Source organism: Cuculus canorus, chromosome 4, assembly GCF_017976375.1.
Source record: "Cuculus canorus isolate bCucCan1 chromosome 4, bCucCan1.pri, whole genome shotgun sequence".
Taxonomy (NCBI): Eukaryota; Metazoa; Chordata; class Aves; order Cuculiformes; family Cuculidae; genus Cuculus; species Cuculus canorus.
The window spans coordinates 14,281,766-14,300,431 of record NC_071404.1 but is presented as its reverse complement, the minus strand read 5'-3'; the positions used below and the strand labels follow the sequence as shown (position 1 = coordinate 14,300,431).

General features: G+C 41.4%; 2 protein-coding genes across 6 annotated transcripts in view; one reads left to right on the top strand and one right to left on the bottom strand.

Annotated features, from left to right (window-relative positions):
• EVC (EvC ciliary complex subunit 1) overlaps positions 1-7,532 on the top strand; it is a 72,625-nt gene extending 65,093 nt beyond the window's left edge. Inside the window, exon 22 of one of the 4 annotated variants that reach the window (XM_054065125.1) lies at positions 7,508-7,532. In XM_054065125.1, coding sequence (XP_053921100.1) covers positions 7,508-7,517 — 10 coding nt within the window. In that variant the 3' untranslated portion in view covers positions 7,518-7,532. Of the gene's footprint in view, positions 1-4,318; positions 5,186-7,507 lie in introns of those variants that run through there. The other 3 variants (XM_054065127.1, XM_054065121.1, XM_054065122.1) reach the window with 3 other exon arrangements.
• The window catches only part of CRMP1 (collapsin response mediator protein 1), a 50,299-nt gene that overhangs the window by 7,276 nt on the left and 24,357 nt on the right, over positions 1-18,666 (bottom strand). For both annotated transcript variants that reach the window (XM_009564682.2, XM_054065128.1), the window contains exons 5-10: positions 13,465-13,526; positions 11,729-11,809; positions 8,622-8,690; positions 6,491-6,611; positions 5,243-5,399; positions 1,237-1,378 (exon numbers count right to left, since the gene is read on the bottom strand). In XM_009564682.2, the coding sequence (XP_009562977.2) occupies positions 1,237-1,378; positions 5,243-5,399; positions 6,491-6,611; positions 8,622-8,690; positions 11,729-11,809; positions 13,465-13,526 (632 nt within the window). The remainder of the gene's footprint in view (positions 1-1,236; positions 1,379-5,242; positions 5,400-6,490; positions 6,612-8,621; positions 8,691-11,728; positions 11,810-13,464; positions 13,527-18,666) is intronic.

Sequence of the window (18,666 nt, the reverse complement as noted above, 5' to 3'; positions counted from 1 at the left end):
CTAGTAACATCCATTTAAATATTTTAACTATTTTAAAACAGAGGAATACATATGAGTATTGTGTGATTAAACAAAAGATCAAGATTCAGGCTCTTTTAGAAAGATTTCTTGCAAATTAAGTGTATTCTACCATTACTAATACCAAACCAATACATCTAAATAGTAGAACTCCAATTATAAAGTCACCACCAATATGAACTTTTTGTACGGTCAACGATGGCTTAATAGCAGCTGTACACAACAGGGGTATTCTTGGCAATAAGCAAGAACATTTCACAGAAGAATAACAGTGCCAAACTTTTTAATAATAAATAAACACTTATTTCCTGCCTAGTAAAACACAAGATGTGTGAAATATAATCTACTCAGTCATGTAGGACTGAATGTTACCCCTGTAAATCCCATGTTGCAGCCCTTGCTGCAGCTCTTTCCCTTTGTGGGAGTAACAAAAGGAAAATATCGTTGTCTGGCTGCATTTTGTTTGCTTCCCTGCTTTGCTCCTACATGGCAGATATCTGAAGTTGTCTCTTTGTTTGGAATCTTAGTTGTGGTGCCTGAACAAAGTGGTTATTAAACACAGTCTGGGAGAAGGGCTCATGAGAGCATTGTAAATACTACCACTTCCCAGTTTGCAATATGCATTTGAGTGCAATGCAGTGTAAGGTAATGAGAGTGTGTGTGTGCGCGCGTGAGTGTGTATGTGGAGACAGACAATGGAACCATCAAAAAATTGCTAACTTATACCGGCATCCCACTGCAAAATATGCCAGTATGGATTACGTGTGATGTTCTCCTTCAAAGCATTTTATAGCCTAGCTTCAGGCTCAGGTGCCATCCAATTGTAATCTCTCAAAAATGATGAGACACTTCCCAAATTCAAACAATCCATTCATCACATTCATATAGTGTCCACTTCAAAATCATTAAACTGCTCGAGATCTTACATCTCTGAGAAGCACCCACCCTGACACAACTGGAAAATTCAGCAGTGGAGTCTGTGAAGCCTCAGGTCTAATAAAACAGGATGGTGTTGCACTGTCAAAAGTTCAACAAAGCTCTCAGCTAGTAAAAATGTAGAAGGTTTTTGAAATAAACAATTCACCTTTTAGTAGCGTTCTCTTAGAGAATTCTCAGAAATAGATTAGAAAGTCACTTAAGTACTTAGAGTCTCCTGGCTTTCATTATTCAGCCAACACTCAATTTCCTTTTAGTCCATAAAAGTAAGTAATTACTTACTACAGCCTTGTCCCAGACAACAGTCATTCTTTCCTCAATTCCATTGACACCTTCAGGAATCATAGTGAAGTTGTCCTTTCCAATGGCTTTCTGAGCAGTGCTATAAGGGCAATGTCCGCTTCCCGTCACCTGCAGGTCCCCACTGTGGAGTTAACACGCAGAAGGTTTAGACTAGGCGTCACCAAAGTCACCTTGGTCTCAGACTAGTTGTGAATGAACCTTTTGAGCCTACACACTGGAGGTATAGGCTGCAAATCATGCCAGCAGCCTTTACACATTGGCTTCAGATCACTGAAGAGTAACAATAGCACTGAACATCTCCGCTTTCCCCCAGGAACACCCTGAACCCCCAGATTACAGCTCACTCACGTTTCCAGCTGTTTATTGACAGAGATCAGGCACAAGCCCACTAACCAGGGCGAAGGATTATTCCAGGATTAAGGAAATTATCAGAAGCATATATAAAATGTCTGCCACTCTCAAGGTAAATTTATAACTATGCTGAAAAATAACAGCAGATTTTACAGTGCAAAGCCAGGAGCATCAAGCTCGTTTCCTTGTATTTCTCCCCTGCATATACATTTTTCTTGCAATTCTTACCCAAATATTTCTTTTCTTCCAAAGCAGAACCATGATAATTAAGAAAGAAATGAAAGTTTTTTTATCAGGTAGTAAACAAAGAAAGGCATAGCTCAAGTCAAACATATGCTCTAGATTTATATAACTTAAAGGTTTTACACAGAAAAAGGCATGAAGTAAAACACAGAAAGGGCTAGTGAATAGTAATGCTTTTATTTAAGAAGTCTTTTTCAGCCCAGAGAATTTTTTTTGCAGAGAGCAGAACTGGATCGCCACCATTCTTGTGAATATGGAGGAAGAACATAATAAATATGCAAAATCTTGCAAAAATGACAAAAAGGAAGGTTCTTCAATAGCCACAAGAAAGAGCTGACGGGTTTAGGTCTTGATTAAGCTTATAGGAGTCAAAGACATTCACTGCAGTTTCTCTTCTGTCACTCCAGAAGGGTGGTGTCCCCAAGAGCCTGTCATCCTTTTCTTTATATCTAAGTTCCATCTCTGAAACATCTGAACTATTCTGTCCATAAATTTAGATTCCAGCAAGCTAACAAACAACCAGCTATAGGAGAAAAAAGTGTCACACATGAGTAATTCTGATGCAAATTTCTGGACTGCCGACCCTAATGACTGCTGACAAATAACCTTTGGCCTCTTTTCTAGTTCTTCACCATGTTCACATCCATCCACCCATACAGTTTTTAGCAGAAGCCAAATCCAGGTATATAATAGTGAAAAGGCAGCTATGTTTTAGCTATTCCAGATTATTAATGACTGCCTGGTGTTAGTCCATAGGATTAAACTAAATCCATCAGTTAAACATTCATTTATTCTAACACAACAATAATGTCAGAAGATTGCAATACCATTTCTTCCTTTCTGTTGCTCTTCTGCTACCTAGCTTCTTGTGGCTTACCCTCTCCCTATTTGCTGCACTCCAATGAATACAGTCATCAAAACATGAATGTCACAGCCAGGCCCTGTATCACTGCCCATTTCCCTGCAGTTACGTTGCACTTCTTACACCAAGCTATTAATCCCTACACCCAAAAGATAAAAAGAAGTGCTTCCGCTGAATTCTATTTTCTCTCTCCTCTGATGTTTAATGACATTTAATGACACGCACTGCACTGCACTTGTCTAATCAAGAGAAGGCTACTGAAGCAGAAGCAAGTCCAACACCTCCTGGTTAACCACACGGACACTCCTCCTTTTTAGATAATACTCTAGTGCCAAATGGGAGATGAGCATCAGATCAGCTAAAAAACTGACCGACAAGAAGGCATCACCATGGAAAACACCTCCAATAGAGTGGGCAGCGGGAATTAGCAGTGGACATATATGTATCTTTAATTGCCATATCAATATTTCACCATCTTATTCTTCACCATAAACAAGGCTTTCATAGCAGGTTACATCTTCCACAAAGCACCAAGATCTCACATCTCTAGATGAGAAGAGACAGCATATCACAGAGGCAATAATGCAGTAGTACACCATGGAAGATACAAGCTATCTCAGGTGCATGGCCCACTGATGAAACAAGGACCAAATCTCATGAGGCAAATCCAACCTGCAAACTCCACAAGACATGCTTGATTTTTACACACTTAGCTTCTCAGTGAAAAATCATTACGTTCTGTGGAAAACAGCACAAGTAGTATGCTACGTACTTGCAGAGGAAGAATGTAAATGAATGTAAAATATTTGTCTCCTAATGAACAGTGCAATAGAAAAGCTGAATACTGTCTTTACCATCATCCTTGCACAAAATCCCCCACAAATGCATGGCAGACTGCTAAAATATACAGTTCTTTTTTTAGTTTCACAGTATAGATTTAAAGTATTAAAACTGAAAGCAGGCTAAGCTGCTGTCATTTAAGATCTAGGACTTTAAGCCACTAGAATAAAAAGCCATTTTTGCATGCTTGAGAGATAATGAAAACTTCTGTGACTCCTCAGTTTGTCTTTCTGATGTTAGTGTTAAAAAAAGTCATTATTTGGATTCCAGTTCTAAAAATTCTCTTGTTATTTTAGTTAATCTGTTTTGACCCACATACTATTATTCTGGGATTGTTCTAGAAAGCATATAGCCATGTCTGATAGAGTAAAGAGAAAAATATTTTGATACTCAAATGGCTAAGAGCTGGCTAAGAGCCTTACCCTCACACAATGAGCTTCCCTCTTTACAGCACTGATAGTGACGGATCAGACCAGAAAAGTAATTTTTCTTTCTTGTCCTTATTTTAAGGAACAGAAAGTTCAATTATGGAAAATAATTTCTGTCATCAGTCCTGGCGGGACTTTAGCTGTGAATTTCTGTATCATTTCAAAGCAGATGGTCTTTTGCTTAAGTTAAAGAAGACCCACAGTTAGCTACAGGCGGGAAATACTTTCAGGGATGGGTTTATGGTCTGGGTTGCTGGCAAGGCATTGCTGAGGTCTTCTTTTCTATAGAAGAAATACACTTCTGCCTATGCTGTCCACATTCTTTTCTTGTCTTTAGTGATAACCCTCTCCCTGCCAACCTGAAGACAGTCAGCCCATATCCCTATCCTGTCAAGTGATGGCCTCGTCACCAGACTGCCTCCACCTGAGTCCCACTCTGGCTTCTTTCACCTGCGTAACACACCTTCTCTATATGTACCACTTATCTTTGCTCTTGAGGACCCTTGAACACATAAAGACACAAGGTGAGCTAAAAGTAAAATCAAGGCTACGAGAACTAAATATAAGTAAACTTGTATGATTTTGGTCCATCCCAGAAGCAGACAAACCACAAAGTCGGAAGTTTTCAATACATCAGAGCTAAACCCACTGAAACTCTGCTACAAACACAATTTAGTTTAGGACAGTCTAATTCTCAGAAGTGCTCACGGTTTACAACCCCTCACCGGCTTTCACAAACATCACGACGAAAAGTTTTCTCAGTTCTAGGTATCTCTGTATTCAGGGACAACCCTGATTTCAGGAGCTGTGCTTGTCAGGTTGACCAGGAATTAAAATGGAGTCTGTTCTCACAGACTGGGGCCCATCCACCAGGTTGTTGCTTATGCTGGACAGTGAGGATGCCATCTGATCATATATTAACAATTTGGGTGGAGTAAAGGAAGAAAGCTAATTTGAAGTCCTGGCTTAAAGACTATCCAGCTGTACAAGTAGGAATCACTTGAAATGCAGAAAGAGAAAGAATTAGTCCCTGAATAGCCAGCAGTTGCCTCTCTGTCACACTAACCAAGAGCTGGAGAGTCCATGCCTGCCAGCCTAAACACAGGGATATAAACCATCCCTAGTTTTCTGTGTCCTTTCTCAGCTGTTTTGCATATGAGACTGGTCTAAAGGAAACTGAGCTGAGCCCTAAATGCTTCATCCCATGTGGCTTTTGCATTTGCCTGACCATAAGCCTGTAAAAAAAAAATGAAAGTCTTACCATGCTAAGAGCGAATTTAAGTGATCTGGAGTGGTAGGATCGGGACTCAGAGGTGGTGAGGTCACGAAAGCTGCAGCCTTGGCCCAGTTTTTGCTCCAGTAATGTGTCCCATCTGTCCCCAAGCTGGCAGTGATCGGCTCTCCAAAAACAAGGGGACCTTGGGGAAATCAGGGATATACAGGAACTGATTACAAACCACTCTCTCTTTAGCACATTATACTCCTTGCTGCATAAAGCCATGTGTGTAGTTTACACATTCCTACATGGCCAGCGTAGCTCCCAGAAAATTAAGCTGCCCTGGGTTTGTCTATATGATAAAAAAATAATCAGGAGGCTCTCTGAGCTATACAAGCTTTTGATCAGCATATTTACAAAGCTCCCTTTCTAATCCAGAAGAGACAGTTCAGATCTGGTTTTAATTTGTACTGTTTTAATCACAGCCATATTCTCTCTGTTGCTCCAATTCAGAGTGCATTTAGGTGGAGGATGGGCTCCAGCAGACAGATGCCTTTTTACTACCCCCAGGTTGGGCACAGCACCAGCAGATAGCAGCATATGGTCCTCAGAACCATACTCCAAGTCTCCAAGAATATAAATATCACGATGATATTTTCCTCTTTGGCTTTTCCATATTGTTCACACACTTCGTAGCATCAAACAGCAGAACAGTACTGACTTGCAAATGCAGCTTTGAAAGCAGCTCCCTCCAGGCTCACAAGTCCCTTTTGCATGATTTGTAACCTGGATCCCTCCATAGCCCCAGCAAACAATGTCAACTGCAGATGTCCCCAGCGCACATCTGACGGGGTGAGCCTCCAGCAGCAAGGCCAGGCATCTCTAAACAAAGGTTCACTGCCCAAGTGACTTCTCAGAGGGAAATACCCTGAAATATCCCCAAAAGCCACAGAGGTTGTACTAGATCCTGTTAAGAAGAAAAAATATCTCCCTCCCTCCCATTAACAGATATACAGTGGTCCAACAGGAAGGTAAAAGGAAAGACAGGATAGAGAACAGTTACAACACAGTCTTCAAGGGACAGTTTGTGGGGAGAGTTTCTGAACCAAAAAAGACATAGGATTTCCCTTCAACTTTCTCAATCATAAATGTTTAGAGCCTGTGACGATGTAACCTTCAGTAATCTCTCCCTATATCTTTAGATATGGATCAAGTTGTACAGGTTTCTCCACTGAGTTTCTGTTCAACAACAACAAAAAAAATAAGTTTGCGGGACAATAGGAAGTCTCTTACCTTTCTTTCTCGCCAGTGCAATGATATCAGCCGCACTCTTGCTCATCACTTTGGTGATGTACACTGGGCAGTTTATTCGACTGGCAATGGTGATGGCACGGAAAACTGCTTCTGCTTCAAGCTGAGGAAAACAAGGAGGAAAGCAAAAAAAAGTTAAATGCAAAAGCAGATTGGAGAAAAAAAGAATTGGAGGACTGAGCCCTATTTCCAACTGTTTAGCAATAACTCTCCAGGGATTGATTCTCTTTTTCCATAGAGAGAGACACAGTACTGGTAAACAGGGAGCTAACCCAACTTTACACACTTCACAATAGGAGTAACCACACAGCCAGGCTGGGCTTGTCAACACAGTACAGCTGCCCTGGCACTAGTACAGCTCCCTGCACCCCAGGAAAGGTTGTGTCCAAGCAGCTGATGGGGGTCCTCCTTACCTCCCTCCCACCTTTCTTCTTCAGACTTCTACTGTGCAGTTGGAAGGAGAATGAAGCAAGGAAACACTACGCTCGGAGACAACCTCCGAGCTCTTCCTGGCAGCTTACCCTATGAAATCTTTACATAAGGTTAAGATAACAGGGAGTGCAAAATATTCTCAAACAGCAACTTTAGCACTGGGACTGAATTTAGTCTATAATCCATACAAGCCTTTGAAGCATTGCCCAGTAAGTCCCTTCTGTGAGCAAGTGTAAAGGCAATCTCCTTCTAGGGAGCCACCAGGGATGTAGACACACAAAGCAGTTGTCTTCAGACAGAGAAGCAGTGTCTCTCAGGGCTCTGGAGACTCCGTTCTCCACTTACATTTTATAACTCCTTCCTGGATGGACTCACAGTATTGGCATTTTAATATCTAAAACTCTATTGTGAAGTGGTTTGATGGTGCAGAAATTTCTCAAATAGTTGAGCTAGAAAAGTTTAGCACTTTAGTCCTTCTAAAACCACATGGCTTAACTCCTCACAGTTTTATGGGGGTTTTTTGGGTTTTTTTTTTTGTTTGTTTTTAATATAAGACTGTCACTTCAGGTTCTCCTAGGACTTCTATCACAACAGTTGCTTCAGAAGCCCCCAAACCACCTATAGAAGATATGTGAAGGAGGCAGGACCTCTCTAACTCCGCACTGGGGCTAAGGTGGTCAGATGGCACAGTCTGAAAGACATAACATTCCTTTCTGGAAACCACAAATGCAAATTTTCCTTAGACGACTCTTCTCATTTAAAGGAAACAAATCCATTCTTTTAGAATAATTTAGGTGGAAGTTAAACAGCAAAATGAAAAAGTACATAAACAGTTCAAGAGAAGAATGTGACCAATTAAGCTGATTCCTTTTGCCTTGGGGAGAGGTTATATAAAGATCTGCAAACCACAACATTCTCTTCAAGTATAGCCACAAATCCCCAGGGCTTTGTCTCTTTATTCTTCAAGGAAAGCAGCCACTTCCTACTACTGCCCTCTACCATCTCACTAACAGTCTGAACTACATACTTTAAGGGACATGAACATCTCTACCTTTTCCTTCTTATTAAAGAAACCCTTTCCAGATGCCTGACATGATCCTTGCCAGAGCCTGGCTTTATTGTAAGAGTTGCATAAACTGAGCTGTCTCACAGCATCTTTCCATTCTCACATATTTGCATTCCTACCGTCTGCATTTCTACTACAAATGTATCTGCTGACATAAATATGGATTCATATGCATAGTATTAATATATATGCATTCGTGTATCTTACAGGAGGTTTTCAGCCAAAGCATTTTAATGAATAAAGTTACTCCAAAGCCTAATCCACAAGCTGCACTGCTGTCTTTTACCCTGCTAAGCCCACTTTTCGTCATTACGAATCAAATCACAAGGATCACACTCAAAAATACATGCACACCTGTGCCAGGGCAGCAGGAGCTGTGACACCTGACTGTGCAAGGCCATGTTCATCCCTGGACCAAGGGAACACACCTGATGCAGCAGCAAAAGGGTATTTCAGGCAAACAAACAGCCTGAAGGAGCTGGAAGGGACTGTGGGAGCAGCAGATTGTTGGCTTTCCCCATGCATCGATCTATCATCTGCACATACAGCAACCAAGTTCTGATACTACGTGCCCAAAGTAATCCCACGAATGACAAAATATGTCAAGTCTCTTACCTCCTCGGGCCTGCTTAGGGCATGTCCCTCAGGTCCAGTGATTCCCATCTCCAGGATACGCTTTTGTTCCTGCAACATAGCAGATAAATGCTGACAACCACTCCAGGATGAGACCCTTGCACCAGGCATTCTCTGGCAGATTAAGAGCCATGTTATCTGACTGCCTCTTTGTTGTCTGTGAAAATGCAGCTGCATAAGCCTCCGGCTGGGGGAGGACGACTGAAAACACTGGCTCTAAACTTGGTCCCATGCCACCCTAGTGTGTGCTCCATGTAGCCAGATCGGATTTCAGGAGAACATTTGTTGCTGCAGCATGATAGAACGCATTTGCATTCAAGCTGTTGGGCTGCACCATCAGAAATTTCCTCTGCCTTCCTGAAAGTCTTATTTGACACCAAGACACCAGCCCAGGGAATAGGGTTCAATCAATATTAGTAATTATGGATACTTCCAGCCAGAAATTCTTTCTTTACTTGCAGATGTTCCTCTCTAGATGCAATCCATGAAGCACTGTTACCTTCTTTAAACTTTTGTTGTCAGGGCACTGCAGCCATGCCCAAAAGCCCATCCTTGGGCCAGCAGAGGTTTGTCAGAAAAAAATCTGTGCTATCCAGCTTCGCAGAAGTGACATCAATTTTTAAAACTAAATAAAAAGTTTCACCTATCTTTTAATTTAAGGCCAAGCAAGGATATTGGAATAAATTTCTGTTTTTGTAGAAAATGGTGGGCAACCACTTCTGATCTGAAGCCGGTTCAGGTCTGCCAGCAGAGCAGAAGTGAGACTAGAGCTGTTGATGTACCTCCAACCTTGGCCTGCCCTGCCCATAGCTCTCTAATGAGCAGAGTTCAACAAATGTAATGACTTGCTGATATAGAGAAATGACCCCCAGAGGCCAGGATGAAGTTACCAAACATACCTTCCTGTGTCATCTAATAAATATTTGATCACAGGTCCCCGAGGGTGAAAAGCTCACACATTAACAGCATAATTCCAGCAAAACCTGAACAAGTTAATATTCACATATACTTTTGCCTTTGCAGCCATCAATCAAGGCTGAAGAGGCATTAATAGGAATGTATTAATCTGACTCCGTAGTTAAAACTATTTTGGTTAGAAAATCATGTTTCATAGATATTTTTAAAAACAGCTGTTCTAAATCATTAATGCAACAGCTCAGAACAATGCCAGTTAAAGATTTCATATAATTAAAATACAACAAAAACTAAAGTTGCAACCATATAATATAAAAAAATAGAAAGACGGCAAAGAATGGCACACAAAGTAGGATAGATTTGTATCTTGAAGGAAGTCATAAAATCAGATCACGTGACAAAATTACCCACCGTAAGAGGATTTGATAGTGCTAATAAGATAGAATATTTGTTTGATAAGATCAAATTTGGATTTTCACACAGGACAGTCCTGCAAAACAACCCCACAGGCATCTTTCTTTTTGCTATCCAAATAATCCTTTTAAATAAAAGCATAAGGGAAGACTGATTTTACAAGATGTGGCAATGGTGAAGAACTATGTTGATGTATAACATAATTTACATTTCTTTACCACATTCTTTTCTCCTAATAATGTATGCTATTATTACATGGCTGCACATTAAAGCTGATCAAAGAAAAAAATTAACTGAGAGAGATTTCTATCAGAAATGCAATTCCATGACTGTGCCTTGATGTTAAAGGGGAACATTTCAAAATATCGGATGAACTTTGATTTGTTTCTTTTTGCTATTGCTATAGTAGTACTGATTTGCTGTTTCTTATTAATAATTTTCATTGTACTCAATGTTTTATATTGTATTAAAACCACAAATTATATGTTTTAGTAGTTTTAAATCATGCTAGACTCATAGGAAGTTTTTTTCCCTCTTGAATCCAAATGACGGTTTCTGTGGGGGAAGGACACAACTGCACTCTTATTGTCTTGTTGACTCCTCACTAGTAACTTTTGAGCCCAGTGGTTATTTTAGCCCAACTTGAAGGGCAAGGGCAAAAAAAGACTCTCAAAGAGGGTAAATTCCTACCAGGCAGACAAACTGTAGAATCCCACAGAGGGAAAAACAACAAAATAAACCCTTGTAGGCAAAAGCCCTTACACACTGTCCAGACACTGAAACACTTGAGGTTCTCCCTTAACCGGGAGACAAGGTGGCTTCCCTTTTTTTTTTAACTACTGCAATTTCCCTGCAGAGCCTGATTAGGCTGCAGCCTAATCCTTAGCAGATAAGCCAGCAGATAAAAAACTCAGTACATAAATCAGTTGGCTCACTTGGAGCCTCACAGACCTCAGAAGGACTCTACACATGTACAAGGGATCACAGGAGGGAGACATCTCTGTGACAGCCTTAAAAGATTCATCCGCCACAGATGTAGAGAGCCATATCAACACCCACCCACCCTGCCCATTCTGTTTTATAGGGGAATCCTAGCGTCTGAATGACCAGCAGGAGGTTCACTATCGACTGCTGTCCTTAGGATACCTCCTTCGAGGTTCTGTCACACAGATCAGAGCTGTGGCACACTGCAGTGTGAGGACAGTATCTACACAAGAGACCTGACCTGCAAAGAGGCATTGGGTATGCAAGACATTTTAATGGAACATACTGAATTTGAGCCCAGTTTCCTAGTTCTGACAGGCATCTTCAGAGAGGGTGATTTACACTTTAACAGACATTTTTTAAATGTTTAGAAGATCACAGTGGTTTTTTATTCTAAAATTTCAGATATTTATAAGAATATTCTCAAAAATAAATAGATCTGAGAGCTTTACCACCCACTCTAAACTCACTATGCTGCTCACGCTGGTAGATGCTTTTGCATGCTTCTGCCCCTCTCACACAGTCTCCATCTGCTGCCAAGGCAATGAGCCGTCTGGATTGCTGCTCTACCTCACGAATGCTCTGCCAAAGCATGCAAAACGGCCTCCATCCTCTCATCTCAGAGATTATACCAGCCGTGTGTAGGACATCAGGCCCAATTAAGGCACCTACCAGGTAGTTCATTTCTCCTACCCATATTCCAAGTGGAGGGTTTTACTTCTCATCTCTTCTGCCTATCTTCTCACAAAGTAAAGCAAAAATGACAGTTCACTCACCTGAGCTATTAAGTCTCCATTTTCAGCATGAACCAGGATAACAGCCCCAAGACTTTTTAGGAAGGTAAAGGCTTCATAAAGCTGCAGGTAGTACAAAGAAGGAAACACTGCTGAATAAGGAAAACACATAACACTCAGACCTCTCTGTTCACCTCAGTTTTGCTCCTTCTATGCTGGTACTCATCTAGGCAAATAGCAAATTATCTCCCTTTTCCACTCTCTGCTTTCCGAACAGAGATAGAGCTTCACTGCTGGGTGTTGACTTACCCACCCCCTTACACACCAGCCAGTCCCAGGACACTCCTCTGCCCTTGTGCAACAAGACAGGGTGAACAATCCCAACCCAGGCTGTCTCTCTGTCGGACACGGTGCCTCTCCCAGTCCCTTGCACTGCAAGGCTACCTCTTCACACCCTCCCACTCAGGCCAAAGTTTAATGAGTAGTCTCTTTTCCATAGTTTTAGTAAATCTAAAATGGAATTATTCACATGGGCTACAGTCCTTTTAGTACAGCTAAAACAGCTCTTTCCTGAAGCGCAAGCATTTTACAATATCTCCTTAGATCACATAATGTCAAGCTTTTACCAACATCTTCAATTCTGCAATTTAAAGTTGTAATATCTTCTCTAGAGCATCCTTTTTCTCCATCCATAAAGGAGTGAAATAGTTGATCCTACTGCTTTTACTGAGGATTTCTGAGCATAGATCTACTGAAGTTCAGTAGTTCCCTTTCCAAAAGGTATTCTGCTAACGTGTTCCCTGTTCAAACCAGACTTCAGCATTACTGAAGACCAGTTTCCAAACACAGATCAAATACTGAAGGTACGGTTTCCTTAGTGTCCACTTCTGCACTAGGACCCATTGAATAGGTCAGAATATACAGCTTGCAACACAGAATCACGGAATATCCATATTTACACACGGTAACAGGCATTAGACAAGCTGCACATGAAACATTTGGATGTACTTCTCCTGGGAATTCCAACAGGGAGTTGAATTTAACAGGCACTGCCTCTTACAGAATATTCATATATTATTAAGTCTAAATTTCCAATTAAAACTACATGGACTGGAGGTGTAACAACATTTATTTAAGAGACTGAGAGCTACAGCTCTAGGAATAAGTAAGAAAGAAACATTTTCTCAACTGAATAAGCAAACATTATTTTTACTAACAGATGTTATTATACATTTACAATGACTTGATACTTATGAATGGGAAACTTGAAGAGTCTGGAATGTGTAACAAGCTCCGGACAAACAAACTCATTGTTATCTTCAGTCCTGATAAGAAAAGGCCACCTTCCCCCAAAAGCAACACCATTTAGCTGTTTGCAGCAACTAAGAAAGTCTTGAAATCTCAAAACTGCCACTGCCCCAAGTGCTTTGTCTTTTCTTCCCTCTCTGACCTAGAGTTTTTGAAAAGTAACAGCAAAATGAACTCCACAGCAAAATTCTGAGCAGTGCTGAGCAGTTGCAGTATTGGGAGACACCGGATAATCCTTGCAGAAGGTGAATGTCATACATGTGAAGGATCAAATACAGGTGTTCAACACTGCTCAGCACTGACCCTCCAGAGAGAACTTCTCCACTGCACATTTCCCCCAGTGCCACTCAGGGCAGTTGTAACGTTTCTCTGCAACCCAATCTTAGCAACTAAGATGGAGAGCGTTCACAGTGTTGAGAGGGAGATCACAGAAGGGAGATCACAGCAACGAGAAGTATTCAGAGCAATACCTGGCTGTCGGACATTTGGTAGAGATCTTTGTAGGCCATGTAGACTTGGAAAGAGTTCACACCTGTGCCAAGATAAAATTCAAAGGCATTGCCATGTAAGTGGATTCTTAAACTGTATTTCAACAAAAACTTCAGGAAAAATAAGTCATAGAATATGTTTGGACTAGGCCTTTCACCAGTGACTGTAAGAAATTAAGCATGGCTCCACAGCTGCATTACAGCTACTAGGACTAGAAGCCGGGATCTCCTCTTGTCTGGGGAGGAATTTATTGTACTCTGTGGATTGCCTGTGTTCAGCCCTGGAGCAACCTAGCCACCACCACAAATGAGATTGCTTGCAGCCAAACCACAGACAAGCAACAGTGGCTAAAGCAAGCATGTAAAGTTTGAAAAAACTCATGTAAAGTTCTGTGAATCAATGATTCTTTAGATTCTTTAGCTAATCAGGAAAATAATTCAGATTGACCTGAAACTGTGCTTCTTAATAGATAAATTTGTAGTTAAGGTTCCCCAGAGCGCTAAGAAGCTGTAAGAACTGTGTGTCTGAATTTGCATAGAAACTTGGTTTTTCCCTGACCGACTGCCCAAAGCACCCAGCTTAGCTGATGGCAGACACTGGGAAGGAGTGAAAGCAAAGCCTGAAATGAGTTATGAGAGCAGTTCACCATACCTCTCCTTCCATCTTCCACAGATGGAAGGATTTATGTTGGCAGTCATATGAGACTATGAAAGATGACAGCTCCAAGATCTAGAAATCAGTAAGAAATGCTAGTGTTGAGTGTTGGTTGCCAAGAACCAACTGTATTCAAACCCCTACAAGTTTTGCTATTTATTTCAAAGACTGGATTATTTACACAGCTTCATATTCTATCAGGAACTGGAATTCCAAACATCTTCTGTTCATACTTTCTGTACATATGAATCTATATTAGTTTATAAATTTGCCTTACTCTTTAGTAGAGTAGACTCTTTAGTAGACTCTTTAGTCTACTGACAACATCCACAGTGGTACAGGGACTGATCTCAGAGTTTTCTAGCTTAAAAGAAAGTAAATTCTAAGCTGTCGAAATCACTTATGCTGCCTTTCAAAATGGCTGTCATGACAACTCTGCTTCCTGGGGCAAGAGGAAAAAGAAAGATATGTTGATGTTATTCACGTTGTCTACACAAAATTAATAAGGCTCTCTGATGAAGATATAGCTCCTTTATGGGTCTACAATGAGCAAATATATCCTCAGGAAGAGGATATGGCTGTTCACACTCACACAGAGAATTTGTTTATTCACAGTTACAAGACTAAAATACCCCAGGATACACGCAGGATAAAACCTTGAAATGATCCCTGGTATTATATCTTTCTGCTAATTCCAGGCAGCCCAGGGAGAAATAAGTGGAAGCCAGCCCCTCCTTGCTGACTTCCACGCTGGGCAAATCCAGCCTGTTCCGTGGAGCTCTGTCAGCTGTGTGTCCAATCTTTCTTCCTATTGTCCTATTTTCCAAATTCCTAGAAAACACACATGGGCTTTAATAACTGTAATCCCTCAGTCCACTCCTTATTACACAGTTTCAATGTACTTAGCACATCCCTTCTTTACAATGTTAAGCTTGACTACACCTTCTCTGAGGCCAGTGCTTACAGCCTCATGCCGGCAGCACCACCTCCCCTCTGACTGACCACATCTGCCTGACCTGCCTTAAAATTATAGAACCACTTGGTTGGATAAGACCTTTGAGATCATTCAGTCCAACTGTACCTGTCCACTACTAAACCATCTTCCCGAGCACTTCATCTACCCATATTTTAAATACCTCCAGGAACGTTGACTCAACCACTTCCCTGGGCAGTCTGTTCCAGTGCCTGACAACCCTTTCAGAGAAGAATTTTTTCCTGATGTCTATTCTGAATCTCCCCTGGTGCAACTTAAGACCATTTCCTCTCATCCTATCACCTGTCATTTGGGAGAAAAGACCAACACTCACCTCAAAACAACCTCCTTTCAGGTTGACAGTGATAAGGTCTCCCCTCAGCCTCCTCTTCTCCAGGCTGAACAACCCCAGTTGCCCCAGCTACTCCTCATAAGGGTTGTGCTCCAGCCCCTTCGCCTGCTTTGTTGCTCTTCTCTTGAAACGCTCCAGCACCTCAATGTCTTTCTTATAGTGAGAGTCCCAAAACTGAACACAGTATTTGAGGTGTGGCCTCACCAATGTCAAGTACAGGGTCACAATCACTTCCCTGGTCCTGCTGGTCAAACTGTTTCCGACACAAGCCAAGGCACCATTGAACTTCTTGGCCACCTGGGCACACTGCTGGCTCATATTCAGCTGGCTGTCAACCAACACCGCCAGGTCCTTCTCTGCCCAGCAGCTTTCTAGCCAGTCTTCCCCAAGCTGCACGGGTTTGTTGTGTCCCAAGTGCAGGACTCGGCACTTGGCCTTGGAGGAAAGCTCCGTTTCCTCTTCACAGACCCACACAGTGTCTCAGATGTCAGCTGCACCTGGGAGCCACCCTTCTGCATGGGTGACACATGAAGCAATGAGAGGCGCGTCAAGACTGGTTCAAGCCATGCTGACTAGCCTCAGTGGTGGCATGGGACTGAATCCTCCTGTACACATTTCTCTGTAAGCAAAGAGCTGTGTTACCTATGGCTCTCCTTTATCCACTGGGATCTAGCTAGAGGTAATTCATTTAATCACAGTCCCACGGGAAACAAGGCAGCTTTCTCTGGGTACTGTGGCTAGAAGAAATACATTAACCCAAGTAATACATATTCTCTCCCTTTGTCTTTTATTGCCTCAGTATCTTCTTAGGCCTTTTTCTGACCTTGGTAAAATGACTATGAGTTTTGCTTCCATTCTCATTTATGTTCTCCCTGAGGTCAATGAAAGTAGAAGGGATCCCAGCATGGAATCTTGAGTCTGTCCCTTAACAACAGCATCCACAGTGCAGAATCAGAGCTCCCAACTAAATGTGAACCCATGCCCTCAGCTACCACATTACATACTTGCAAAGTGGCAGAGCATCTCACAAGCTGCCTTTGCAGCTAACAGGAGAGATGATTTGAACCATCCTGCCTAGCAAAGAGAGTACTTTTACAAGAAGAAATAACACCAATTTACATATACAGGTATCCAAGATTAGATTCTTTGCCTGACACCTCAGTCTAGTGTCTTGGTCTACTCACTGGAAATACGCGGCTTTCCAAAAGATGTGGTCCATGGTCTATTGTCCTTAGTGCTTAACATTTGTTACATACTGCATTCTTGCTAATGTCCTGCTTGCTAATGTCTCACACCAGGAGTACTCAATTTGATCCTCTCCAAATTTCAGGCAGTGATACGGGCTTTTTGTAAACAGTAACAAAAAGCAGTAGTTTAAGGAACAAGTGTCTGTCACCACATTTCAGGCTGTTGTTCCTTTGCATATATTGAAGCAACAATTTCCCAAATTAGCTGCCAAAATGCTACAAGCCTGATTTTTTATGATCATTTGGTTCTACAAGATCTCCAAACACTTCCAAAGTCTGTCTCCTTAAATTAGTTTTGTATGGATTTAAAACTGATTAATTATTCAATTTTACCTCATGACAGGGCACCTCAACAGAAGCTCTGTGATCTACCCTATTATTCACATTGAAGTTGTATTAGGCACATGCAGCATTGAAACATGATTAACTGAGTCCTGTTACTTGACTAACTCACAGAACAGACAAGCCCAGAACAAATTCAATCCAGATTCCCAGCTGATGAAAACCAGTGTCAGTCCATTGACATCAAGTCTATCTGCACCAGCTGGCTCAAATGTTTCCAATTATCACAAATATTATCCATTAATTTGAAAGCCCCTGTCACACTGAAATATTTCCTGTTATGCTTTCATACTCTCCCTTACTTCGTGTCTCCTAACACATGAGAGTAATTCACACTGACTGCCTGAGACGTACTGCCGCATCTGTGAGAACAAAGGCAACCTCCTAGTGCTGTCGCCAAAGAGGCCACCAAGAGCCCCATCACACATCCCAGTTCAGGAACCAATGAACAGATTCCTGCTTCCCCTGAAGAGTGAAAGGCAGGTCAGATTTATATTGAAAACTCGCATTTCTATAGTTGGAGAGAACTATTAACCTAACTGTCTGCACGAGGCTTTTAATGTAAGCCCTCAGGCGAATTTAGGAGTGCTGAGCCATCTGTGACCTGGGAGCTCTGGAAAACAGTATCTAACCTTTGAAACAAGGCGCAGTATACTTGTCTGAGAGTACAGTCAGCTAATGCACAGCAGAATATCCCTTGTTAATGCTGAGAGCAGGGAAACAGCACAGATTTGGCACCGTCAGTGTTGACAGATGTCATCACCTTGTGAAAACTACCTATATTATAAAGACCTACGTAAGACCAGCTGCACTTTCTCCAAATTATGTGTAATCTCGCTGATTGAAGCATTTTCTTGCCTGAAATCTGGTTACACAGCACATGCACTGCTAGCATGCTGCAATACAGGATAAATTCCCCTACATAACTGACCTTCCACCATATCTCAATTAATAATTGCTCTCACAAAGACAGAATTTTGCTTTGTTTTCCTACTTTGACAGTACATTTCTATACAAAGAGGATTTTTTCAAATCTAAGTCATCACTAGCACTACACCTTACAAAGGATGCTGCATACACATCTCTCTTAGTCTTCCCAACACAAGGGCCATTCTAATTTACCCATGGTAAATAAATACGATTTCAAAAATATTTCCTAATTCACACCCATGTGTTTTTAAGAGAAGTATCAAATGAAAAGTATATTTAAAAATATGTTTCTGGACAAAAAATCCATGCTGTTAAGCAGAATTGTATGGAACCAGATCAAAATTCTTTTCTCAAGGTTAGATTCAATTGCCACGCATATACATCTGGTGCCATCAAGACACTCTCCATATGTGAATCTGCCACACTGAGCTGGCACGTAGAGACAAGGATTTATAAGAGGTTTTACCTGTGCTATTCTGGAGTTGTAGCTGGAGTCCAAACAGAGTAACCTACAGCATCCCACATGATAGGAGACTTGTTAATTGAACTGAATCAAGCCCCTAAGTGTCTTAAATAGATTCCTAAATAAGTGACCTGTTTTTAATAAGTCCTGAAACAAAGCATCTTCTAGTAATTTCAGGGAAAGCCACTGGAGACAAAGCACTTGAGAAAATCAGGACATTTT